The sequence below is a fragment of the Ahaetulla prasina genome, chromosome 7 (assembly GCF_028640845.1).
Source record: "Ahaetulla prasina isolate Xishuangbanna chromosome 7, ASM2864084v1, whole genome shotgun sequence".
NCBI classification, from domain to species: domain Eukaryota; kingdom Metazoa; phylum Chordata; class Lepidosauria; order Squamata; family Colubridae; genus Ahaetulla; species Ahaetulla prasina.
Window position 1 is genome coordinate 62,900,929 of NC_080545.1, and position 27,557 is coordinate 62,928,485.

At 42.4% G+C, this 27,557-nt stretch overlaps 1 protein-coding gene across 8 annotated transcripts in view; it reads left to right on the forward strand.

Moving 5' to 3' along the window:
• The window catches only part of CNOT4 (CCR4-NOT transcription complex subunit 4), a 99,212-nt gene that overhangs the window by 40,349 nt on the left and 31,306 nt on the right, over positions 1–27,557 (forward strand). For 3 of the 8 annotated variants that reach the window (XM_058190116.1, XM_058190122.1, XM_058190117.1), the window contains exons 3-8: positions 3,940–4,137; positions 4,751–4,837; positions 13,712–13,813; positions 14,957–15,082; positions 16,754–16,887; positions 22,305–22,460. In XM_058190116.1, the coding sequence (XP_058046099.1) occupies positions 3,940–4,137; positions 4,751–4,837; positions 13,712–13,813; positions 14,957–15,082; positions 16,754–16,887; positions 22,305–22,460 (803 nt within the window). The remainder of the gene's footprint in view (positions 1–3,939; positions 4,138–4,750; positions 4,838–13,711; positions 13,814–14,956; positions 15,083–16,753; positions 16,888–22,304; positions 22,461–27,557) is intronic. The other 5 variants (XM_058190119.1, XM_058190123.1, XM_058190120.1 and 2 more) reach the window with 3 other exon arrangements.

The following is a 27,557-nucleotide window of genomic DNA, read 5'->3' on the forward strand; positions in this document are numbered from 1 at the left end:
CATTTTTCGGGGGAAGCTTTACCCCTCAGGATCAGGAATGCTCCCCGGCCTCTTCCAGCCAGGCATCTTTGTTGGGAGAGGAGACGCAACAGGACCTAGACTTATTTGATGATGAAGGCTTAATGCCTGTTCAGCCTGCCTTTTGTAGGTCTATTTTGACTTCTGTTGTTCAGATCTTTGCTCTTCAAGGTGAAGAGCATTGATTGCTCATCTGGGTACCAATCAGACAACTCAAGAGACTGCATCAGGGTCGACTGATCCTCAGATCTACTCTTTGCAGAATCTACTGTAGAGGCAGAGGTGGTACCCACCCCCAGGCCCATCCTGGACATAGTGCAGAGGCAGTGGGCCTTTCCCGGGGCAGGGTCCAATCCCAACAGTCTGGACACAAGTTTTGATAAATGGGCACAGAGCTTTCTAGGGCCCTTCAGGTTCCAGTAGTTGACGCCCCTGTAGTGGTGCTGTACTCACTCTCTGTCATGGAAGGATTTCCAGAGGACACCATCCAGCCTGAGGACAAAAGGGTGGAACAGTCATTGGTGAAGGCTCATCAGGCAGCCGCCTGGGCTGTTAAGGCCTCCACAGCTGCCTCCTTTTTTCATAGCGCTTCACTACTCTGATTGAGGCATCTACAAGAAAGGTTACTCTGTCAATACGTAAAGACCTTTGTGTATTCCACTCTGACAGAGTGGTTTTGCAGCTGGACCCCTCCTTCATCCCCAAGGTGAACATTTGGTTCCTCAGGGCTCAGGAACTGGTGGTTGTGACCTAGGCCCAAATAGTTATTACCAGGCACAATCAGTCCTAAATAAACATATTTTATTAGAACAGCTGAGAATTACTTCATTCTCAGCCTTGTCCAAAGCAAAGTCCCTCAGAAAAAGTCCTTTGGCCTTATGACAAATGTTTGTCTTCTTTGGCATCCTGCCAAAGTCTTTTCTTGGCAAGAACCCCACGAAGTTTAGAAACGGGAGATAAGAAACAATTGCAGCAACATTGCTTTCCTACAAGGAACCCAAGAGCCATTGCTGCTCTTTTAAGCCTTATGTCAGGGGCCAATCATCTCCTCGCTTTACTCCCGAGTCGTCCTTTTTGCTTTAGCTGCTCTTGCCTTCTGGCAGCTCTTCGCATGTGTGCACTAGGAACAGGCTCTTCCTGTTCCTTTGCCTCTCTGCTATCCACCTCTGGAGGCTCCAGAGTCTGTGCATCACTCCCAGATGGCCCTGGCCCCATCTCTGCCTCCGACGCAGAACCCTCATTCGGGCCTTCCCCAGACTCCAGGACTGGCCCATTGTCCTCCACATCCTCTTCACTGTTTGATTCCTCTGCCAGCTCCGCAGGCTGCTGGTGGACCACAACACTGGTGCTGCTAAACTTCTGTCATGAGCTAGTCCACCACTTGGAACATAGGTGGCATGCCTTGGACGTGAGGAGGGCCCTCCGCATTTACATCAAGAAGACTTCCTCCCTACGGAAGACAGAATCCCTATTTGTCTCTTTCCATCCTGCCACGCTGGGCAACAGGGTCACCGCCTCAACCGACAGTGGATTACGGCGTGTATTGCCAAGGCCTATGAGATCCAGGCCTTGCCATTGCATAGGCGATAAATGCCCATTCTACCAGAAGCGCAGCCACCACTGCCATGTGGGCAATGCAGGCCTCTATACAGGAAGTCTGTCCGGTGGCCACCTGGTCCTCTCCATCCCCTTTTATTCACCAGTATAAACTGGACACTTAAGCCTTGGCTGAGGCAGCCATTGGCAGGCAGGTACTTCAGAGTGTCCACACGGAGCAGGCGACTTCGGACCGGACCGCAGCCTACCCATAGGACAGCCAGCTTTGATATGTCCCATTCCTGGATGCTATCTCCACCACTATGGAGAAGGGGCATTGGTGTTACCTGATATGCTCCTTCTCATTGAGGGAGAGATAGTATCCAGTCCCACCCGGATTAGTGTCCGGTCCTGAATCCACGAGGGGATACGACTACAGCACGGCACGTCAGTCTGCATCAACGTCTTCATCAGAAAGCTGGGGACGTAGGCAGAGGAGGCGTGTCATCACAACTTGTAGACTCAGTCTAATTAGCTGACAGACGGAGTTAACCCATTCCTGGATGCTATCTCCACCTCAATAAGAAGGAGCGTATCAGGTGAGACCAACACCCCTTTCCAGAAACCACCTACAATTCATAGTTGTCTTATTTTTGAAATTCACTGGTCAACAGCATAATAATAGCAATAGCACTTAGATTTATATATAGCTTTACAGTGCTTTACAAGCCCTCTCTAAGTGGTTTACAGAATCAGCATATTGCCCCCAACAATTTGGGTTCTCATTTTTCCCACCTTGGAAGGATGGAATGCTGAGTCAACCTTGAGCCTGGTAAGATTTGAACTGCCAGATTGCAGGAAGCCGGCAGGAGCAGAAGTAGCCTGAAGTACTGCACTCTAACTCCTGCATCACTGTGGCTCAATAAACTTCATTTAGTAATGTCTTAACATAGATTATAACAATAAAATTTCCCTTTTAACTTCCTGAATCAGTTTATGCTTTTTAAATCATTGGTGGCTTCATTCTTTCTTACAAAAAACAGTGTTATGAAGCAACAAATTAATTAATTAATTAATTGTGGCATACACTTTACAGATAAAATTCTATTTTATTGATCCACAAAATGTTATGACTAATATAACAAATGATGCTATTCTTTAGTGAGGAACTCCAGTACTGTGCATCTGCATTTTGTATAAAGAAATAAAGTAGTGAATCCTCTCATTTCTTCCTAACAGAATCTCCAGCTAGGATTGGGGGGGGGGGCTGAATGATCCCCTCATCAGGTCACTTTGAATAAGGATCTTGAAAAGCCACTGAGATTAACATCCTTGTGAAATTGTTCTTGTTTTTCCTTCTTGAAAACTGTTGGTTCAAATAGCTTCCATGTTTTAGTGATGCTGCAATATTTAATAGCTTTCCCTTAAATGTGTATCTTTTTCAAAATGTATTATAATTGGCTGATAACTCTTTGGTGCATTGACTTTGAATGCTTCTGACGACAGAGCTGTTTATACTTAACAGTGGGTCACTTTTCATGCATGACTAATAGATAAAGAAGGCTAAATGTTGTGTTTCATGAGATTGAAACAGTGCCATGCTTTCTTTAAATACTACAGAATATAACTGCAAATTAGCAAGCATTTTGGCAAAGACCACTTGGGACGATATCCCTTGCTTTTTTGCACTTAATCATTTATGATTCTGCCACTGCTGGTTGAATTTCTTCAAATTATATTATTTGATTAGAATGTCAATTATTACTTGCTCTAGGCAAACAAGAATGCCCTATATAGTTTTTTGAAAAGCTAATTTAATATACTTGGTAATCTTAATTCCCAGTGACTACATTGATAAATAATTTTCTTGCAATAGTATAGAAATGGTTTGCTATTTACTTATAGATAGTCTTCAGATTTCCTGGTTTAGTCTACACATCTAACATTCCTTAAAAATCTATGGTCCCGTATCTAACTTTCCTTAGAAATCTCTGATACTAATTAAGCATAACTCTTTCTGGCTTTTTAATATAGGCATGATTGCTAAATGGTATCATTGTAGCATTTAATTTACTTGTTAACTTTACTGGTTTAGAAATAAGCATGTTTTGTGCATCTTATGCCTAAGTGCTATTTAGTGTATTTAGGTATAAAATAAAGAAAATTCTGCTCACTTCTAATGGTGTTTTGATGCTGTTTATAGTAGATTGTAATAAAATAAGGATTCTTGCAAATAGGAGCTATTATTAGCTAGGTATCCCTATTGAATATCAGGGATCCTCTTCCAAAGTTTGTTTCACTCAACAAGATTTTCCATTCTGTGTAGCTTTTTAAGCAGTGTCAGTTCCAGAATTAGTTCTTAAATATTTATTCCTGTTTTTAAAGCCATATCCAGAAGATCCAGCAGTATACAAACCACTCTCCCAAGAAGAGCTGCAGAGGATAAAAAACGAAAAGAAGCAGAAACAAAATGAGAGAAAACAGAAGATATCAGAGAATCGTAAACATCTGGCCAGTGTACGGGTTGTACAAAAGAATCTTGTTTTTGTAGTTGGTTTATCCCAACGTCTAGCAGATCCAGAGGTAAGCTGTTTCTAGCAGTGCACTGTTCACTTCTCTAGTGCACTCTTTTTAAAAAGGTATTGTTTTCAATCTATAAATAGAGTGAAAAAAGAAGTGTCCAAATACAGACATTAACAAAAACAAGAAATAAAGAAAAGGAAAGAAAGAACATGTAAATCTAAAAAAAAAGCATACCTGGCTTAAAATGGATAGAAAACACTATTACTTTCTATGTATGAACTTTTATTGAAATTATGGGAAGTTGTAAACAATATTACTACATGTAGTCAAGATTTTATTTATTAAAACTTGAGATTCTGAGAATATCTATATTCTGAATTATGCATTGTATCTTAAGTATGTTAAGGTTGCCAAATAAAATTATTATTCTGGACTTTTCTGAATAATACATAGCCATGTATTGTTTTTTTTTTTATAAGTTGAGCTGCTGATACTTAAAATCATTTTATCTTTCCTGGAAACCAAATTTAAAAGAAGTTTTTCAAATACAAATAGTTCAAATATATCTTAAACAATTGTATTTATTTTACATTTTACATTTTCTAATAAGAAAGTAATTGTTTTTAACAACTTACAATTATAAAATTTATTTTTGTTATGTTATTCAATACAGGTTTTGAAAAGGCCAGAATATTTTGGAAAATTTGGTAAAATACACAAAGTTGTCATCAATAACAGCACATCATACGCAGGCTCACAGGTAAAGACATTGTTCTGTACCTCTGAGGAAAAGAAGTAAATTCAATATTTTTGTGGAATGTAAAGAGCTATGTGTTGGTATACCATTGTTCATATTTTACTTAGTGATGTAAGAACTAAAATTCAGTCAAATACACAACTTAGATTACTACAATATGATTTAAGAGGATTCTCAAATTATGGGCATTGTATAAGAATAGTTAGAGAATTCTACTTATTTTGACTCAGTTAATGAATTATCATTTGGTATCGATACATATGTTCATATTCCATACTGAAGTGTGAACAATCATCATTGTTTAGTCAATACAGTCATTAATATACCAAATTTATTTTACATTTTCTAATAAGAAAGTAGTTGTTTTTAATTTTCCTCTCAGCTAGAAAATAATATATTGAGGAAATGCAAGCTAATGGCATATTGATATTCAGATTTAGTTTTATATCGAAGTGTATTACTTGGCAGCCTTCAAAAATTTAAGAAGTTGCTGCTAAATGCTATGTAAGTGCCGATACGTGCCATGGTATGCCTATTTCCCTTTGAACTGAAAGTGCTGCACAGTTGCATTATTTTGGACAATTGATATTAAATGTTAAAAGAACAAATGGAATCCTAAGGAAACAAGTAAATCCAACTGCATAATAGAGATTTTTTATAATTATGGTGTTGGTATTTTCCTGACTCTCCTACGAAATTACTGGTATATAAAAAATTAGGTAGAAATAGTAGCACACAAATCTGATATTTACTAGTTCAAAATCTCTTTAGTCATAAAATTAAAGGTGAATTTTAAGAAAGTACTGTTTTTCAAAAAAACGGTTTTTATGATTTTTAGATGATTTGGTCTGTTGAACCAATGTGCACACCTATGTGCAATGGTCTTGAAATGGGCGTTGGACTTACCTGACACGCCCTTTCTCAGGGAGGTGAAAACAGCAGTCAGGTAAGGGTTTGACTGTCTGTCAAGCTTGGAGGACCAAGTCTGCAGAATTCTTTAAGCCCCACCTCTTTCTGTTGGGCTCCAGTTTTTGGCGAGGAAGCTGTCACAGACTGATGTGTCTTTCTGGAATGAGAAACAATTAGTGTCCACCCTCCCCCACGGCTGGTGGCCGGCCCCAATAGGGTGGGGCTGACTGCTGTTTTCACCTCCCTGAGAAAGGGTATGTCAGGTAAGTCCAATGCCCATTCTCCATGTCGGTGAGAAATGGCAGTCAGGTAAGGGGCATACCAAAGCTCGATGTCCATCCAGGTGGGTGATAGCTGGCTGCCGTCTTACTGAACGTTGAGGACACTCTGCAACACTTCTCCCGAAAACTTCATCCACCGAGGCGTACGAATCCAGCTTGTAGTGCCTGATGAAAGGCATTGGAGTAGTCCATGTCGCAGCCCTGCACACCTCCTGTAAGGGTGCTTGAGTAGACCAAGCAGCCGACGTGGCGGCGCTTCATGTGGAATGCACGGTGATGTGTGTAGGTCAAGGTAAAGACTGCATGTTGTAGGCGGTTGCGATGGTTGCTCGAATCCATCCACCGATAGTGGGACCAGAGACCTTGGTGCCTAAGGATGCTGGAAGGAAGGAGATAAAAAGTGCCTCCGTCCTTCTGACAGAAGAAGCGCGATGCAGATATATTTTGAATGCTCGACGAACATCTAAGGTGTGCCATTGATGTTCCATACGGTGAGTCGGTGCGTGGCAGAAGTTAGGGAGGATCAATTCTTGTGTTTGATGAAAAAGGGAATTAACCTTTGGCACAAAGGTAGGGTCAAGGCGTAATACGACCCTATCCAAGTGAAAAATATCCAAGTGAAAAGTCCTTACAGATGGAAAGGGCTGCTAACTCGGTGTCGTGTCCCACTCCTCCGCTGACGGCCGGGTCAGGGAAATCCGAATCAGGCTTGCCTCTGCAGCTCTGCCCAAAGTCCTAGCAAAGTCCTCAGAGCAGGCAGGAGACCAGAAAGTGACTTCAGCAAGATAAGTTCGACTTTGCCTGACTCAGAGACTGCCAGAAAGCAGATCCTTTATATAGGCCATGGGGTGTGGCTCCATGACTCAGCACTCATTAAAGCCTGCCCCTCCCTTCCTTCTGTTGCCTCCGCCTATCCAATCTTCTGATGCGAGGGTCACTCCAATCAGCTGTTGGAAGTAAACTTTCCTCAGGCTCACATGCTGTGGAGGAGGGGGAGGGGTCTAGCTGCTCCGTTTGCCTGGGCATGGAGCCAGGGCTGGGGCCGGGGGATGCTCCCTCCTCTGCAGCCTGCTTGGGCATGGAGCCAGGGCTGGGACCGGGAGGTGCCCCCTCCTGCAGCTTGTCTGGGCATGGAGCCAGGACTGGGGCCGGGGGATGCTCCCTCCTCTGCAGCCTGCTTGGGCATGGAGCCAGGGCTGGGACCGGGAGGTGCCCCCTCCTCTGCAGCTTGTCTGGGCATGGAGCCAGGACTGGGGCCGGGAGGCATACATTCCTCCGTGTTCGGGAGCAGATAAGCAGCCCCCAGTTGCGGTGAGAGCGGACAAGACACAACACTCGGAGATGCGTCGAGCCAACGTTATGGCAATGAGAAAGCACACTTTGAGGGTTAGAAACCTGAGAGATATCTCTTGAAGGGATTCGAATGGTGACCTCGTCGAAGCAGAGAGGACTCTATTTATATTTCAAGAGGGATATCTGTGCACTATAGGAGGATTCAGATTTGTTGCTCCTCTTGTCGTGTCCCACTCCTCCGCTGACGGCCGGGTCAGGGAAATCTGAATCAGGCGTGCCTCTGCAGCTCTGCCAAAGTCCTAGCAAAGTCCTCAGGGCAGGCAGGAGACCAGAAAGTGACTTCAGCAAGATATGTTTAGACTTTTTTTTTTTTTTTTGTTTACATTTATACCCCGCCCTTCTCCGAAGACTCAGGGCGGCTTACAGTGTATAAGGCAATAGTCTCATTCTATTTGTATATTTGTATGTCAGACTTTGCCTGACTCAGAGAATGCCAGAAAGCAGATCCTTTATATAGGCCATGGGGTGTGGCTCCATGACTCAGCACTTATCCAGGCCTGCCCCTCCCTTCCTTCTGTTGCCTCCGCCTATCAAGTCTTCTGACACGAGGGTCACTCCAATCAGCAGCTGTTGGCAATTGACCTCCCTCAGGCTCACATGCTGTGGAGGAGGGGGAGGGGTCTAGTTGCTCCGTTTGCCTGGGCATGGAGCCAGAGCTGGGGGCTGGAGGTATTTCCTCCTCTTCAGCCTGTCTGGGCATGAGCCAGGGCTGGGGCCGGGAGGCATACTAGGACATTCCTCCGTGTTCGGAAGCAGATAAGAAGGCCCCGACTGTGGTGAGATTGGACGAGACACAACACCTCTTAAGAAACAACGTATGACCGGGTGTGTTGCAAGTCCGACGAGCTACAAGTGAGGACTGATGACTGGTGCCGGAGTATGTTGGGTGTTAAGCCTGAGTCCAATCCGTCTTGTAAGAACCCGATGATGTGGGCCAACTCCACATGTGGAGGACTGCTTACGGCACCATCTTGAGAAAATCTGCCAAATGGCCTCGTAAGTGTGGTTTGTCGATGGACGGTGAGAGGCTTGAATGGTGGTGATGGCCTTGGATGGAATGTTTGAGGCAAATAGGATACCCCGCTCAATCTCCAGATGGTGAACTGTAACCATTGGGGCTCCGGATGGATGAGAACTCCCTGGAGAAGCAGAATCCTGTCGTCTGGGATTCACCAATGCCTGGCTACCGAGAGAGACACAAGGTCCGCGAACCAGGGTCTCCAAGGCCAATGGGGCACAAGGAGGATTAGTTCGGCTTCCTCTTCCAAGAGTTTTCGGATCACCTTGGGGAGCAATGGAAGTGGTGGAAATGCATAAAGTAGACCCGGAGGCCACGGAGACCATAAGGCATCCACTCCTTCTGCTCCCGGGGAAGGGAACCTGGTAAAAAACCTGGGAAGTTGATGGTTGGTTACAGTCGCGAATAGATACACTGCTGTAGTGCCGTATCGACAGGATATCTCCAGGAACAGGGCAGGAGATAGACTCCATTCTGCATGGTCTAGTTAATGGCGGCTGAGGGCATCCTCCCAGACATTTGCCGTCCCTGAAATGTGAGCTGCACGGAGTGAGAGAAGGTGAAGCTCCGCCCATTGGCCCAGCCTGGAGGTTTCCTCCATGAGTGACTTGAAGTGCATTCCTCCCCACCTGTTGATGTAGGCCTTTGCGGAGATATTGTCCGTGAGGACTAGGATGTCGTGTCCGGCGATTCGATCGCTGAAATGAACCAGTGCCCAATGAATGGCTCTCAGTTCTAAGAGGTTTATGCTGAGATTCTGTTCCTGTGGAGACCAGAAGCCTTGTGCCATGCGGGGACCAAGGTGAGCCCCCCATCTGGTGAAGCTCATGTTGGTCATGAGCATGAGTCTGCAGGGTTCCCTGAACCTGCTGCCCCTGGTAATGGCTTTGGTCATCCACCATTGGAGGGAAATTAGGACCTATTGTGGTAGATGAAGTCGATAAAGAGACGTGGCCCGCTGGCTCCTCTGATACGGGAGAAGTATCCATTGCAGATCCCTGCTGTGGAGACGAGACCAGGGCACAATACCAAATGTAGACACCATTTTTCCCAGTAACTGAGAAAGGGATTTCAAAGACGCAGAGCGAGAACAAATGATTCATTCTGTCAGCTCTCTGAGGCTAGATTGGCGTTCTTGGGACAGGTATACCATGGAAAGGTTAGTGTCAATTTTCACCCACAGGTGAAGAAGTCTCGTGGTGGGTGAGAGATGACTTTTGGACCAGTTTATGAAAAAAACTGTGATTTTGCAGAATTTGCATAGTGGTGGACAGGTCTTTCCATGCCATCTGCGCCGAATGTGACAGGATGAGAATATCATTAAGATATTTATTTTATTTTTATTTATTTTATTTATTTGATTTTTATACCGCCCTTCTCCCGAAGGACTCAGGGCGGTGTACAGGCAAGATAAAACAATACAATATACAGATTAAAAAACCATTTAAAAAACTTATTTAAATTAGCCTAAAATTAAAAAATTTCCATACTAAAAACCCCATTTAAAAATTGATAAAAGATAAAATTCAATTTAAGACAGCCCCGCGCAAATAAAAAGATGCATCTTCAGTTCGCGACGGAATGTCCGAAGGTCAGGTATTTGGCGTAAACCCGGGGGAAGTTCGTTCCAGAGTGTGGGAGCCCCCACAGAGAAGGACCTTCCCCTGGGGGCCGCCAGCCGACATTGCTTGGCGGACGGTACCCTGAGAAGTCCCTCTCTGTGAGAGCGTACGGGTCGGTGGGAGGCATGTGGTAACAGCAGGCGGTCCCGTAAGTACCCAGGCCCTAAGCCATGATAGAATTGGATACGAATGGACAGGGAGCGAATATGACCAATTAACGCCCCCAGGACTTTATAAAATACTCTTGGAGCAAAGGACAACCCAAAGGGTAAGGCTGTGTATTGAAAATAATTGCCCTTGTTAGAAAAACAGAGGAATTTCCTGTGGTCAGGAGCTATGGGTATGTGAAGGTAGGCCTCCGTAAGATCTATGGAAGAGAGAAAATCTCCCAGGCGAATGGATTCCAAAATGGTGTGCAGAGACTGCATTTTAAATTTGCGGTAGGAAACATAACGATTTAAGGATTTGAGGTCAAGAATTGTCCTCCATCCCCCCGAGGATTTATGTACCACAAACAGGCAGGAATAAAACCCCTGCCCATGCTGGGAGAGCAGGACCCGCTGAATGGCTTTGATATGTAAAAGATGGAGAATAGCCTCCTCCATCACAGCCCGATTGAACCTGTTGCGGGATACGGGACAGGTGACGAATATCCTGGGGTGGAGGGAACAGAAATTCTAAGAACAAGCCAAAACGAATTGTATGGAGAACCCATGCATCAGAAATGGACGATTCCCACTGATCGGCAAATAGGGCAAGACGACCACCAGTGGGAGGGGAGAGAGGGGACCTCTCTGGGTCTGTGGAATCCTCTGCCCCTGCCACCCCAAAGGGCTTCCTGGAGGGGGACTTAGAATTTGATCTGACCTGTCCATCCTGTTGGAAACTCCCTCTGGATTGGAAGGGTCAGTGTGAGTGTGGTTGGTAGAAGTTGGTGTCTGATTGCCGAAAGGACTGTTGACATGGATACGGTGAATACGTGCCTCTGTTCGCCTTGAAAGAGAGGGGAGAATTTTCCACTTTTCCTGAGTCTCAATGAGAATGGGTTCTAAGGATTCGCCAAACAATTTGTCTCCAGAATATGGTGCTGAGGCTAATCTCCATTTGTTTTTTGCATCCGCCTGCCAATGGCGGAGCCAGAGCAATCTGCGTGACATGTTGGAAGACCCCACCGCCTTGGAAGCGAACCTCGCTGTGTTGAAGGTAGCGTCGGCAGAATACTCAAGAGCTGCAATGATTTTATTAAGGTCCTGGTGTGACCTGGTGTCTGTGAAAGGGGTTCTGGCCTGGAGTTATCTTAACCAGAGGAGAGTTGCTCTGTTAAAAAATGAAGCGGAGGCCGCTGCTTTAACCAACGACGCCACTGCTTGGTGTCCCTTGACTAGGACTTTCTCAGCCCACTTGTCCTCAGAATGTAGAGATTCTTCAGGTGGGCCTGTGAGATGAGTAAGCGATGAATGCAAGACTATCGGGCCATCCACTGAGGGAGCCTGGAGAAGAGTGGACATCTCTGGGGCCATATTGTATAAGCGTTTGTCCAGGCCGCTAGGCTAAGGCCCGATCCAGGGACCACCCATTGTCATTGAACGACCTCTGTAAACAGTTTGGGTGCAGGTACCATATCAGTGTCTACAGTGGGTTCTGAGAATAAAGAGGTTGAAAGATTGTCCCCTGACAGGTTACGGCTTTTGGAAGCAGGAGTTTCCCCTAAGCTGGTGGAAGTCTGAGCCTTGTAGAGGAGAGATTTGAAGAGTTGTGGTTTGAACAGGCCTATGAAGGATGGTTGGTCTTGGTCTAGGCCTTTGTTTTCTGACAGAGCGTCATCTTTGAGGATCTCCTCATCATACAAGGAGTCTTGATCCGATTGGTCTGGGGAGTTAGCCTGACTATGTTCTGAAATAGAGTAATCTGACCTGTGGAAGTCCTGCTGATCTTGATCCCCTGAAGCTGAGGTCAAGGGGAATTGTGGGAAGCATTGGGCCAGACCTGAACAAATAGCTTCCGCAATAAGAGCCCCAAATGGGAAGGCAATTGAAAATTGGGCACATCCCCTGAGGGAGCCGGTGCAGGCAGAGGATCCTTGGAAGTAGCTGGTCTGGTGTCCTCCCCTGGAGTGGCCATGGTCTCAGCCAACAGTTCCTTAGGGATCTCCTGGAAGATGGAGGCGCTGTCCAATGGGAGAGCTGACCCCGATCTAGGATGGTTAGGAGACAATTAGGTGGAGAAGTAGCGGTGACAGATTGCTGTGGAGGAATTGAAACCTTCTGTGGAGTAGATTGTGTGAGTTGTTGTGAAAGGACTTGAGGACTGGGCCTCTGCTTGGCTTGTTGTTGGTCCTTTAAGACAACCTTCTCTAGAGCCTTATGTCGTCTGTTTTCCTCCCTTGTGGGTGTGTTTGATGGATGTCTTGCCCCTTTGCCCCTTTTGGGGTGGTTGTGAGCCCCTGAGGAACCCTCACCAGGGTCCTCCAAGTGATGTCTTTTCGAAGTCGCCTTCTGTGAGCGAGGCCACATGGCATCCGCCATTTTGGGATTGAATATTAAGCCCTTTTCTACAACCGGGCTATTCAATGATCACTCCCCTCGGACCTTGCGATATCAAGGACAATTACTCGTCCAGTTGTAAGGTTACCAGTGAATAGGGCCATGAGAGAGAGCTTCCATAAGTGCCTGGTTGTCAGGCTGATGAGCACAGCTCTTAAAATGGTGCTGAGGCGTTTTTGCGCCAAAATGCGCCGAAGCTCACTTTTGCGGCTAATATAGCTGCTGAGACAAAGCTGTATACGCAGCTAGAACTTCCCAGTCCCCTCTTTCACCAACCAATGATTTACGGGAGAGATGACCGTCCGGGCTGGTTACAAAGAGCCACCACTGGTTGAAGCCGCTAAAAAACGATCGGAAAGATAAGCACGGCTCAGCTGACTGAAGCGTGGGAATTTGAAGTGTCCAGACAAGAGCTGCTAAGCAAAGGCTTTAAACGCAGCTAAGAATCTCAACCCAGTGCGATGGAAGTCCGGGGAGACTGCAGCCCGCTCTGAGGCAATTAGGGGCTGTGAATTCGGAACTGGCAGCACGGAGCATGTCCACGGCCTTCAGCGGAGTCGGACTTAAAGTCCTTCACGCTGGAAAATCTCAATGCAAAGGTAGGCAGATATAATGGAGCAATTGTTGGAGTAGGAGAAAGACACATTTGTCCAGCTCAGGACCGAATCAAAAAACTAGAGCCCAACAGGAAGAGGCGGGGCTTAAAGAATTCTGCAGACTCAGTCCTCCAAGCTTGACAGACAGTCAAACCCTTATCTGACTGCCATTTCTCACCGACATGGAGAACAAGAAATTAATTTTATTCTTAAGATTTGCAATTTTGTCACATTTTAAACATTTTTTATTTGTGTAATAAAGCAGAAATAGCTTTTAAGATATTTCTTGCCAGCAAGAATATTGATAAGTACTTAAGATTATTTTTTCCATGTAAAAATAACTTTGTTAATAAGGTTTATTTTTACTCTGTTTAATTGTGCATTAATCATACATTGCAGTCCTAATTATTACTAATTTTAAAGTAAATAGTATTTTGGAAAATTTTATCTGGACTTATTTTTATAAATTTTTACTTAAGTTTTACATTTGGCTTTCAACTTCATAAAATTTTAAGTACTTAAGGATCTGACTTGTAAATTTTTTTAAAAATCTAGGGTCCAAGTGCAAGTGCATATGTAACATATATCCGGTCAGAAGATGCACTCAGAGCTATACAATGCGTTAATAATGTGGTAGTAGATGGAAGAACACTTAAGGTAATGTTAACAAATATTTTATAACTAGCATTTGCATCTGTATAAGAAATTACCAGATTTATCCAACGGAAAGACAAAGGAAGGGTTCTCTTACATTTGGCAGATAGACAGGCAAAACTAATGGGTGGAAGATGCATATATCTAGTTGAAGGCAAAACTAATGGGTGGAAGATACATATATCTAATTGAAAATACTGTGAACCAGTTGTCTGAAGACTCAGGTGAGGAAAAGAAGGTATTCATATTGCTTTTGCCTTGTTGAGGCATAGATTTTTCCAGAATCTTCATTCTAGATACAATGACTTTTGTTCATCCCTCCCATTTCCTATCTAATTGTGGACATTTACTGGAGAACTGGGGGTGAGAAGAATGTACTTTTATGCCACCTCAACTTAAATGGGAATAGACTATTGTAGGATTGATGATTGACAAGAACCAAAAATCTTTTTCATAATTTATCTGGGAGTAATAGCCATTGAATCAACGAGACAGCTGCCCAGACTCTCTTGGTTGAGTTGGGCTATAGAAACTGAATAAATAAATAAATTCTTCAGAATAACATGCATACTTGGTAAACTCAGTACAGGTAGTACTCACTTAACAACAACCTTATTGGGACCAGCAACTCCAATCACTAAGTAAGTATAGCCCATGTGAAGTGTTGTTTTTTCCTTTAACATATATTTTTTTTTGTTTACATTTATACCCCGCCCTTCTCCGAAGACTCAGGGCGGCTTACAATGTATAGGGCAATAGTCTCATTCTATTTGTATATATTTACAAAGTCAACTTATTGCCCCCCCAACAATCTGGGTCCTCATTTTACCTACCTTATAAAGGATGGAAGGCTGAGTCAACCTTGGGCCGGGCTCGAACCTGCAGTAATTGCAGGCTTTGTGTTCTTAATAACAGGCCTTACCAGGCAGAGCTAAACCGGCCCCATATATATGGTCATAATGATATTTAACATTAAACAAATTAATGGTGATATAATTAAACAAAAAACCCTGAGAAATTGGCTTTGCATTGATTTATTCAACAAAAAAGTAAGAAGATATGACATTTCCTTCTTTCATTATGAAGGCAAGTCTACTTCTGCAGTATATTGTTTGAAAATTTTTGACACTCTACATCTTTCATCAGGCATCTTTAGGAACCACAAAGTACTGCAGTTATTTTCTGAAGAACATGCAGTGTCCAAAGCCAGACTGCATGTACCTACATGAATTAGGCGATGAAGCAGCCAGTTTCACAAAAGAAGAAATGCAGGTAGGTATTTTGAGGGTTAATGCTTTTGTCCTAACCCACTTCTAGCTTCAAAGATTGATCCTATATGGCAAAATGGCTTACTACCACCACCCCAATCATAATTGCTATATTTCAGATTTCCTAGAATCAAGGTTAAGAAAGAATGAGCTATAAAGCAGAATTATAAAATGAGCTGTTAAGTACTATAGAGCACTAAAGGCTATAAGTACAATTCTCACAACATAATATAGCTGCTTTAAGCAGAACCTCTAAATAACTTTCTGGAAATGAATCCAAAGCACTGTCCCTATAGATAAATAAATAAAATAGATAATCAGATCTTCTGAAATGTGAAAGGTCTAGCTGAAACTATCAATAAGTTGAATAAGAATATTAATGTTTTGTAATACTTTAAATTGTGAAATTTTGGACAATATCACTAAAATGTAATCGTGTCATGGCCCAAAAATTCTGTCCCCTCCTTCTTGCCCTATTTTTTTTTTACTACTAATCTCTTTGATGTTGTCAGTTGACCCTGAAAGGCAAAATCTCTCCAACACTACAATAAATTCACTGTCAAAATTAAATAGTATATGAGTGTTTTTGCTAACATAAAACTGATCAAACCAGGTATGGCGAGTTAGGAGTAAATCAGTAACTCAATAAAATCTGAATCAAATCACATGAGAGAAACAACAGTTTTGTGGTATAGTTTGTCTTACAAAGTTAAAATTTCCTAAAAGCTGAATTTTTTTTAGCCTTAAAGGTATTGATCAAAATATATATTGATGAAAAATAAATTTGACATGTAAATATTTTATGCTAGAAATGGATAGATAGAGCACATTAATTGGGCAAAAAAGTTATATATCCATTTTTCAAATGGATATATATCCGTTTCATTTATCCATTTTACATTTTCCTTACGTAAGGATCTTTGCAATACTTAACATCAATTGAAACTTGAATAGCAAACCTTATTTTTCAAATCAAAATTAGTTCTCCCACTAAATTGACCTCACCCCATTCCTAAGAGGACCATAAGGGGCGTGCATAAGCGCACAAGCGTGCCTACCGTTCCTGTCCTATTATTTTTCTTTTCTTCTTCCTATATATGTTTATATGTTTATATACTATATAATCTTTTTGTATGATGTTGTGACAAAATAAATAAATAAATAAAATAAAATAAATCAGCATAAACTGTTAAATTATAGATGTCTTGCAGTGGACTAAAATTTCAGCATACTAGAAAACTAATTCAATTTTCAGGTAGTCCTCATTTAGCTACCATTTGCAGTTATGACAATGATGAGAAAGTAGTTCTGAAATCAGTCCTTGCATTTTTACAAACTTTGCAGGAGTGGAAAGGAAAGGAAAGGAAAAATAAGATCATAAAATAGTTACGGTTTTACTTAGAGAATGCTTTACTTAATGAGTTATCACTCCCAACTGTGCTTACTAAAAAAAAGGACTATTTGTACAACAAACCAGGTTTTCCATTTCTGACAATGATTTGTAATGATTTGGCACTCTTATACTCTCTAATCCAATATAGATATTGATTTGGGAATTTTTAAAATGACTTTGTATTGTGCAGTAGTATTGTGTGGAAATACTAGTATGTCATGGAATAAAGTATATGCTTCAATTAATCAGGTTTTTTTACTTCTGACTTTTCTTTCACTTTAGGCTGGCAAGCATCAAGAATATGAACAGAAGTTACTCCAAGAACTATACAAATTAAACCCCAACTTTCTCCAGTTGTCCACAGGTGTAGTTGACAAGAACAAAAACAAAGTGACTTCTCTACAGAGGTATGATGTGTAAGTACAGGTTCTCTACCAGAGTTTTCTTGTTTTCCATCAAAACTCCTTTTCTTCTTTATCAATTTTACTTCATGGCTTCTTAAATCAATATAGATGGAAATTATTCTTTCTGCATTACTTCTGTCTTTTATATAGATGTGTGGAATATTTGCAATATATACATATGTTTATTAAATTTAAATTTGTTTTTAATAGAAAATTGCCTTTCTGTTAGGCATATATACATTTACATAGAATGTCACAGACATACTGTATTTTTCGGAGTATAAGACGCACCTTTTCCCCCCCAAAAGGGGGTGAAAATTTAGGTGCATCTTATACACCGAATGTAGTCCCGCCACCCACTGGCTCCCACCCTTTGGCCTCTGCCTCCCAGCAATTTACCTCCTTAATAATAACAGAGTTGGAAGGGATCTTGGAGGCCTTCTATTCCAACCCCCTGCCCAGGCAGGAAACCCTACACCATCTCAGACTGATGGTTATCCAACATTTTCTTAAAAATTTCCAGTGTTGGAGCATTCACAACTTCTGCAGGCAAATTGTTCCACTTATTAATTGTTCTAACTGTCAGGAAATTTCTCCTTAGTTCTAAGTTGCTTCTTTTCTTGATCAGTTTCCACCCATTGCTTCTTGTTCTACCCTCAGGTACTTTGGAGAACAGCCCAACTCCCTCTTCTTGGTGGCAACCCCTGAGATATTGGAACACTGCTATCATGTCTCCCCTAGTCCTTCTTTTTATTAAACTAGACATACCCAGTTCCTGCAACCGTTCTTCATATGTTCTAGTCTCCAGTCCCCTAACCATCTTTGTTGCTCTTCTCCGCACCCTTTCTAGAGTCTCAGCATCTTTTTTACATCGCGGTGACCAAAACTGAATGCAGCATTCCAAGTGTGGCCTTACCAAGGCATTATAAAGTGGCACTAACACTTGACGTGATCTTGATTCTATCCCTCTGTTTATGCAGCCCAGAACTGTGTTGGCTTTTTTGGCAGCTTCTGCACACTGCTGGCTCATATCTAAATGGTTGTCCACTAGGACTCCAAGATCCCTCTCACAGTTACTACTATTGAGCAAGGTACCACATATACGGTACCTTGCAGCAAGCAGCAAGAAGAAACAGCCCATTTCAGCTTCAGTACAATCTAATTAGCACAAGTTGATTGTTCATTGGATCGGCCTCCCGACTCTAAGTTGTTTCAGGCTGCAGGGATTGCTATTGCCTATTGCTGCATGGGCCTCTGCTGCTTGCTGCAAGGAGGTAAATTGCTGGGAGCAGATTTTTTTTCTTCTGCTAATCAAGCTGTGCTGAAAATGAAAGTAAAGCAGGCTATTTGCTGTTTGCTGCAATGAGGCAAAATTGCTGGAAGGCAGAGGCAGATTTGCTTTTCTTGTTTTCCTCAGCAAAAAAGGTAGGTCCGTCTTATAGTTCGGAGCGTCTTATACTCTGAAAAATACGGTAACCATGTGATAGGTTTTTGGGGCATAATCTGAATTCATTTCTGTTTTGACTGATGTTCTGACTAAATGTTTTATAAACTATTATTATGAAGTAGACCTGGACTTCAATTTGGTAATGCAAACTGAGCAAATTGGTCAGACTTAGAAGAAGGTAGTATTTCCACAGAGCCTTTGAAAAATAAAATTAATCTTCATGTAAATTTTCTTACATTTGGTATCTTATTTGAATTGTGCTTCTATATATTTGAGCTATAGCATGTTGGTGATATTTTGATTATAGTATTGTAGAGGAAGTGTATTCAAATGTTCATTATTAGAAATTCTCAGCATATGCACTTAAGGGTAATTCTCCAGCAGATGTTATTTCAATAGTATCAGCTGCTATCAGCACTTTTCTTTAGTGTCAGTCCTCGTCAAGTGTCTTTTCTACATGCACATGCACATAAAAGTTCAGATGACATCAAAATGCCTTCAAAGTGATTGTACTGAGCCTTCAAGTAGATGGAATGCTTCAGGAATCAAGTATAAAGTAATGTTTTGGTTGTTTTGCAAACTGTCCTTCAAGTGGCTTACATAGTCCTGCTATTTAACAATTTGTGGGTCTGTTACTTTTTAGGCTGGTTTTCTTAAATTAAAAGTTTCACTGATTATCTTAACGTGGGTACATTGTTGTTATTTAGGGACAAGTACCATATTTTTCAGTGTTTAAGACACACTCCCCCCCCCCCAAAAAGTGGGTGGAAATGTCTGTGCGTCTTATACAGCGAATGTTGCCAAAGCCAAGCCCACCCACCGGCCTCTGCCTCCCAGCAGCAAACAGCCTGGTCAGCTTCAGCACAGCCTGATTTAGCACAAGCAACTGATTGGCAGTTGGATTGGCCTCCGGAATACCGCCTATCGGCTGTTCCAGACTGCAGGGATCACCACCGCCACCACCGCCCATTGCTACTGTCACCTATAGCCACCTCGGTGTTCCATTTTCGGCCTCTACATGTCCTGTTTTTGGCCTGTTCCAGGTGGCAGGAATAGGCGGTAGCTGCAGTGATCCCCACTGCCTGGAATGGGCCAAAAACAGGACACATGGAGGCCGAAAACAGGGTGTGCGGAGGTGGCGATAGGCAGCAGCAATCGATGACAGTGGCGATCCCCGCAGCCTGGAACAGCCGATAGGCAGTATTCAGGGAGGCCGATCCAACTGCCAATCAGCTGCTTGTGCTAAATCAGGTTGTGCTGAAGCTGACCTTGCTGTTTGTTGCAAGGAAGTAAATTGCTGGGAGGCAGAGCAGAGGCAGATTTTTCCCCCTTGTTTTCCTCCCCAAACCTAGGTCCGTCTTATACTTCGGAGCGTCTTATAGTCCGAAAAATACGGTAATTGTATGCTTAGAAAGTATTGTGTTAAAACATTTATTAAGTACATTTTTAATTAATAATCTAGGGTTGGATGGTGATCAAGAATAAATACTTTTTTTTAAATGGCTTGGTAAAAATATTTTTCAAATAAACTTTTCAGATAGCAGGATCTTATATTTCTTTGTCATTTTGTCCCGTGTTGATTCAGAAGATCAGCATTATCTTGAGAAATAATTAAAGGAACTTCTGTTTAGGAAAGTTGATGAAATCTTTGTAAAGTTAAAAATGTATTAAAAAAATTTGTAATAAGTACAGTGTAGGCTTTTCTTCTTAATCCAAGCAATTGATTTCTAGTAAACAGGACAATCTTTTTAATTTGTGTGTCTTGTTTGGATAATGTTCTATCTAGTTATATTCTATTTAATATCTGTCTCAAGAGAAATATATATCAAAGGAAACATCAAGTGAGGTTAAAATTAAATTTTCTCACAAAATGAGTTGATTATAAGAAAAGGAGAAATAACAGCATTGGATTCTGAAATGGCAACAAATTCTGATGTGGCCTGTCGCAACAAAGAAGGAATCTAAAGCTTCATAATTACTCTTGCAAAATGATTTTTTGTAGAATTGACTGACATCAAACTGGCATTTGTGATATATCTATTTGACCGAAAGATATATTCTCTCAGTTTATAGATTTTATATCTATAAATATAGTTTATAAATTTTTATGCCACCCAGCATTTAAGCCTTCACTATCAGATTTTAAAAGAAAGCAAGCAGCATGAAAGTGAATCAGAATAAATCCTAGAGTCTAATAAGCTGTTCTTGGTAGCATTTTTAAAAAAAAAAAAGAACTGAGTTTAGCTCTTTAATTTATTTATCTTTGTTTCTAAAAGAAGTGATATTAGGTGGCAGGCAGAGATGGCCCTCTTATCAAAATACCAATGTAATTTGTGCCAAATAATATTTCATTAAGATTTTTGATACATTTATATGTATATATTGTGGAAAAGTCACTACAGAAATTGCCCGTTCTTCTGTAGGAAATGTCAAATTCCTACTTTCTGTTTAAAGTATATTTAGGAAACCCATTTTATTAAAACTTTGCAGCAGGAGCAATTATAAATACATTCATCTAAAACAAATTTTTAGGTATCAATTTATTCTGAACACTGCATTTTTGAGCAGAGATTAGGATAACTGATAATAATTTGGGAGATTGTCATTCTCCATTTCAAAAACGGAAATGAAGCATTTGTGCTGTTTTTATCTTCTTCCATTGCTGGACAGGATAAAGGGACTAATGAAGAAAAACAGTGAATAGATCCCAAAAATGTAAAAGAGTTTTTACAAACTCTTTTTCTTTTTACAAAAGAAAACTGTAAAAGAGTTTTTTGTTCCATTACCAGCTTATATAGTTTTAAAATGCATATATACATATTCATATTGATTTCTTTTAAACCATTTTTGAGAATCCAGAACTTTCTATATTGCAAAAAAATCAATGCTGGAGCATATACAGGTAGTCCTTCACTTACAATCATAATTGAGCCCAAAATTTATGTTGCTAAGTGATTTTTGCCCCATTTTACAACCTTTTTTGCCACAGCTGTTAAGTGCATGATTGCAGTTGTTAAGTTAGTAACACAGTTGTTAAGTGAATCTAGCTTCCCATTGATCCTGCTGGTCAGAAGGTTACAAAAGATGGATCACATGACCCCGGGACACTGCAACCATCATAAACATGAGTCAGTTTCCAAGCATCTGAAGTTTGATCACGTAACCATGGGGATGCTGCAATGGTCATAAGTGTGAAAAACAGTCATAAGTCACTTTTTTCAGTGACGTTATAACTTTGAATGGTCACTAAATGAAATGTTGTAAGTTGAAGACTGTACACATATGTAACATGTAGTATAAGGTTCTGAAATCTTATTTTTTCATATAAATAGCACTTTCTAAAAGTAACAAGGAAAAACTACTGGATCAGCAAGCAGAAGGAAGCAGCTATAATCATGTTCCTTTTCATATGAACAGAAGTTCATGAATTCCTATGGAAATCATCTAAATATCTAAAGATGATGTTATAAATTTTATTTAAACTGTTAATTCCTTATCCATTCCAGAGGAGCCTAATTCATTTAGATGTGCTTATTGGTAAAAGTGTTGGGGATTAAAAGATGGGAAGGGGTTAAGAGCAACGTAGGTTAGCTAAGGTTTACAATAACTAATATCTTTTAGAAGTATACAGCCTGCACAGGGAAAATTTATATTGAGAGTGCAGGCATACAGTTTATCATGGAAGATGAACCATATTCAAGAAATAATAAAAAACAATGTGAAGTCTTTGAGGATTCTAGATTTTTCTGGTCAGATTTGCCTGGACCATTAACATATTCACAAATACAAATGTAACTACTTTACCTGATGCAACCCTTCCTCACTTTTACTTCTGTAGTGTTACATGCAGACACTACAATTTGAATTAAAGATTTTCCTGTTCCACAGCATCATTTAAGGAATGAGGAATAATTTCCCCAATGTTTCAGTTTTAAGATTTTCTCTATAACTTGAACTCTCTTTTACTTTCACCTCTTTCCAGACCCAACAGTAATAACAAAGATGCCTGGCCATCATTACAGAGTTCAAGTAAATCAGTCAACGGCTTAACAATGGAACACAGGAAAACGCCTCCTATTTTAGAAAATGGCACAGACCCAGAACACATGACTCCAGATGGTCCAGATTCAGATTTCGGGTAATTGTGCTGCCTTTTATACTTCAGTTAGTTTTCTTTCTCTCTCACTGTTGTGGAGGGATGATTTTTTCCAGCCTCTGTCTGGAGAGCTGAATTCAAATGCTGATAAAATTATAAATAAATATGGTTGCCCCAGTTCACTAGTTGATTCTTAATCCTAATGTGGGTGAAAAAAACTGTTCATTATTCAATGAGCAGCTTTTCAGTAGATGCCTGTATAAAGGTAAGGGTTGCAAATGAGATGAAACATTTTTAAACAATCGTTGACATCAGCATTCTAGGAAAGGATAATATCACAGTTCAGCCACAAACTTGTATTGCAGCGTAAGAACTCTGATTTCTGGTGACCTTTACTTAAGTGGTTTAAATCTTTTGAACCAAATGTAAAAATAAAAATATTCACTAATATTATATTGGTATTACACAAATATGGCACTGTACTGAGTTGCATTAACTTTTCCCATTCCTAAAAGTTTCTGGATTTGTAATTAGTATTTTAGAAATCTCTGGCATCATGAATATTTTGTATGGGTTTTTATATCTTGGATTAAAAGTGCATATTCTAAAGTACATTGATGTAGCTCAATTTGTATATTTCATGTTACAGTAATACTGTGTAATAAAGAAACAAATAATATGAGGTCCAATACACAAATTGCTCAATTAAATTAATAGTAATAGATGAACAGATGAAGTGCCTTTTATTTCAATAGTTACTCTTGCAAGTAGTCTATTTTATATTGTACTAATTGTAAATGAATAGATATCTACTAAAATGGGTTATAAAATAGTGTGGTAATGGTTTGTGACTGTTAATTTATTTCAGGCATAAGCATAGGAAATATATTGAAAATATTTTAAAAATCTAATGTGATTCCAGCTGAGCAGGAACTTCACAGCCATATATAAAATGAGGCTTTTCCTTCTTCCTATCCTCCCATTGTATTATCTAGGTCAGTGATGGCTAACCTTTTCCGAATGTGCGTGCACACATGTGCCTGAACCCCCAAAATGCAATGTGTTGCGCATATGCCCCTGCAAGCACGCACAGCACCCCACATGTGCCCTGCGCATGCATAGCAGAGACCTGAAGACCAGCTGGCCGGCGGGAGGCACGTGCATATGCAGCAGAGCTGAACTAGGGCGATGGCTTCCATGTGATCGGAGAGGGCACTGCGTACCACCTCTGCCACATGTGCCATAGGTTCGCCATCGCCATCACAGATCTAAGTTATTGAAGGAAATGGAGGGGAAAATGACCATGGTTTTCTGTTAATGCTTTTGGTTTGAGAAAGAAAAAATATATTTTGATAGATATTCAGCATTTCATCTAAATTAGGAATGCAGTTTCAGATGTCAAGATTGCATGTAACCTATCAAAGGTTTCAGTGTGGCTCCTCAGTCCCCCTCCAAATATCAGTAAAAATTCTAATGTTTTAGGAATAGAAGGCAGAAATTATTAAATATTGGGATAAGCCATATTAAATTCCTCGTAGTTGCATACCTCAGCTTTAATTGGTTCTAGGAACTTACTTGATAGTCAGAGATACACTTTTACTATCAAAGTTTATATTTATAAGGAAAGCTTGAATATTTATGGGGGCACATGGGGGGAGGCACACTGGACCTGATTTATATCTCTGGACAGTGGTTAAATGATCTGGAATTAGATGATTTAGTAACAGAACCGATGTCATGGTCCGATCATTTCCTCCTTCGACTAGACTTCCGAACCGCCATCCACCATTGCAGGGAGACGGAACCTATACGGTGGTTCCGTCCCAGGCGCCTGATGGACCCTGAGAGGTTCCTGACGGAGCTTGGGCCATTCCCTGAGGATCTGGCCCACGGCACGACTGAGGAACTAGTCGCGGCCTGGGAGCGGGCCGCGGCTGGGGCCTTGGACCGTGTCGTGCCTTTGCGACCTCTGACCCGGCGCAGATCTCGTTTGGCCCCTTGGTTCTCCGAGGGGCTGAGGGAGATGAAACGCCGGAGAAGACGTCTAGAGAGCACCTGGAGGTCCAGCCGTTCGGTTGATCGGACACTAGTTAGGTCCTATTCTAGGACCTACCTAGTGGCAATGAGGGAGGCGAGGCGCTCATATGCCTCCACCCTCATTGCGTCGGCAGATAACCGCCCGGCCGCCCTGTTTCGGGTGACCCGCTCCCTCCTTCATCAGGAGGTGCGGGATGACCCATTGCAGGGACGTGCTGAGGAGTTTAGTGGTTATCTATACGATAAAATCGCTCAGCTCCGGGAGGGTCTGGACTGAAATTGGGATGATCCAAGCGAGGCAGAGGAGACACGTCTTGTTGAGTCCATTTGGGATGAGTTTGACCCTGTGGCTCCCGAGGACGTGGACAGGCTGTTGGGGAGGTTTCACGCCACTACATGTTTACTGGACCCGTGTCCTTCCTGGTTGGTACTGGCCACTCAGGAGGTAACACGAGGCTGGCTCCAGGAGATTATCAACGCTTCTTTGTTGGAAGGGGTTTTCCCTGCCGCCTTGAAAGAGGCGGTGGTGAGACCCCTCCTCAAGAAGCCCTCCCTGGACCCAGCTATTTTGGGTAATTATCGTCCAGTCTCCAACCTTCGCTTTGTTGCAAAGGTTGTAGAGAGTGCTGTGGCGCGACAGCTACCCCAATACCTGGATGAAGCCGTCTATCTAGACCCGTTCCAGTCCGGCTTCCGACCCGGGTACAGCACGGAGACAGCTTTGGTCGCATTGGTGGATGATCTCTGGAGGACAGGGACAGGGGTTATTCCTCTGCCCTGGTCCTATTAGACCTCTCAGCGGCTTTTGATACCATCGACCATGGTATCCTGCTGCGCCGGTTGGGGGGATTGGGAGTGGGAGGCACCGTATATCGGTGGTTCTCCTCCTATCTCTCTGACCGGTCGCAGACGGTGTTGACAGGGGGGCAGAGGTCGACCGCGAGGGACCTCACTTGTGGGGTGCCGCAGGGGTCGATTCTCTCGCCCCTTCTGTTCAACATCTATATGAAGCCGTTGGGTGAGATCATCAGTGGCTTTGGGGTGAGATACCAGCTGTACGCTGATGACACCCAGCTGTACTTCTCCACCCCAGGCCACCCCAATGAAGCTGTTGAAGTGCTGTCCCGGTGCGTGGAAGCCGTACGGGTCTGGATGGGGAGAAACAGGCTCAAGCTTAATCCCTCCAAGACGGAGTGGCTGTGGATGCCGGCACCCCGATTCAGTCAGCTGCGGCCGCGGCTGACTGTTGGAGGCGAGTTATTGGCCCCAAAGGATAGGGTGCGCAACTTAGGTGTCCTCCTGGATGAACGGCTGTCGTTTGAAGATCATTTGACGGCCGTCTCCAGTGGGGCCTTCCACCAGGTTCGCCTGGTTCGGCAGTTGCGCTCCTTCCTTGATCGGGATGCCTTGTGCACGGTCACTCATGCACTCGTTACCTCTCGCTTGGATTATTGTAATGCTCTCTACATGGGGCTCCCCTTGAAGTGCACTCGGAGGCTTCAGTTAGTCCAGAATGCAGCTGCGCGGGTGATAGAGGGAGCTCCGCGTAGCTCCCATATAACACCGCTTCTGCGCAGACTGCACTGGCTGCCTGTGGCCTTTCGAGTGCACTTTAAGGTGCTGGTTACGACCTTTAAAGCGCTCCATGGCTTAGGGCCTGGGTACTTACAGGACCGCCTGCTGTTACCACATGCCTCCCACCGACCCGTACGCTCTCACAGAGAGGGACTTCTCAGGGTGCCGTCCGCCAAGCAATGTCGGCTGGCGGCCCCAGGAAGGTCCTTCTGTGGGGCTCCCCACTCTGGAACGAACTTCCCCCGGGTTTACGCCAAATACCTGACCTTCGGACATTCCGTCGCGAACTGAAGACGCATCTTTTTATTCGCGCGGGGCTGTCTTAAATTGAATTTTATCAAATTTTTAAAAAATTTTATTAATTAATTTTAAATGGGGTTTTTAGCTCACTGTATATTTTAATTTTCAGGCCAATTTTAAAATAAGTTTTTTAATTGCATTTTAAATTATATATTGCACTGTTTGTTTTATTTTTGCCTGTACACCACCCTGAGTCCTTCGGGAGAAGGGCGGTATAGAAATCAAATAAATAAATAAATAAATAATTTAGGCAGCTATATATCAAGCCAACTTTTTCATGATTATATGATGGAATAAATTTCAACATTAAATCTTGAGTAACTGAAAAATACAATCTGTTCCAATTTAGTTTAAACATGTTTAGAAAGTGTTAAATAACAGAAATGTAATATAAACTTTTTTATATCTTTTCCAGTTTATTCCTTTATATTATATCAATTTCCAAGTTACCTTTTGTCTTTCTTTTTGTCAGTTAAGTTTGGAATAATCAAGTTCCGACAAATGTCACTAAACTTAGGTAGTGAAATGCTATTTTATTTTAAATAAAAAGTAAAGGTAAAGGAGTCCCTATGGATTTTATTCCACTAATTGTAGCTTACTTTAGGGGGCCTGGCTCATCTCTGTTTTTTTAAGCCATTGAGCCAGAGCTGTCCAAAGATGTTTCTATGATCATATGTCAGCATCACGCTGCAGCACAAACCATACAGTGGAACATGGATCACTATTATCTTCCTACCTAAGTGATACCTATTTATTTACTTGCATTTACATGCTTTTGAAGTGCTAGGTCAGTGTTGGCAAACCTTTTTGCATGGGGGGGAACACCGGAAACTGGAAGAGCAGCTGCCTAGCGTGCACACGCCACAAAACCGAACAGCAGTTTCCCAGCACACTGGGAAGCTGAGTTTCCAGTTTCTGGCATGTGCATGAACGCCAGTCACCTGGTTTTCCGATTTCTGGGAAAGACCAGCTGGCCAGTGCGCATGTGTGCTCCGGAAACCGGAAGCTCAGCTTCCTGGCGCGCACATGCGTGCCAGGGAGCTGCTCTTCTGGTTTCTGGTGCTCCTGCGCTTGTGAATACCATCTGGACGGCATGCATGTGCGCACCAGAACCCAGAAGACCAATGGGCAACAGCTGTCGTACCTGGAGAGATGGGTCTGCATGCCACTTCAGGCACACATGCCATAGGTTCGCCATCACAGTGCTAGGTTGTTAGCAGCTGATGC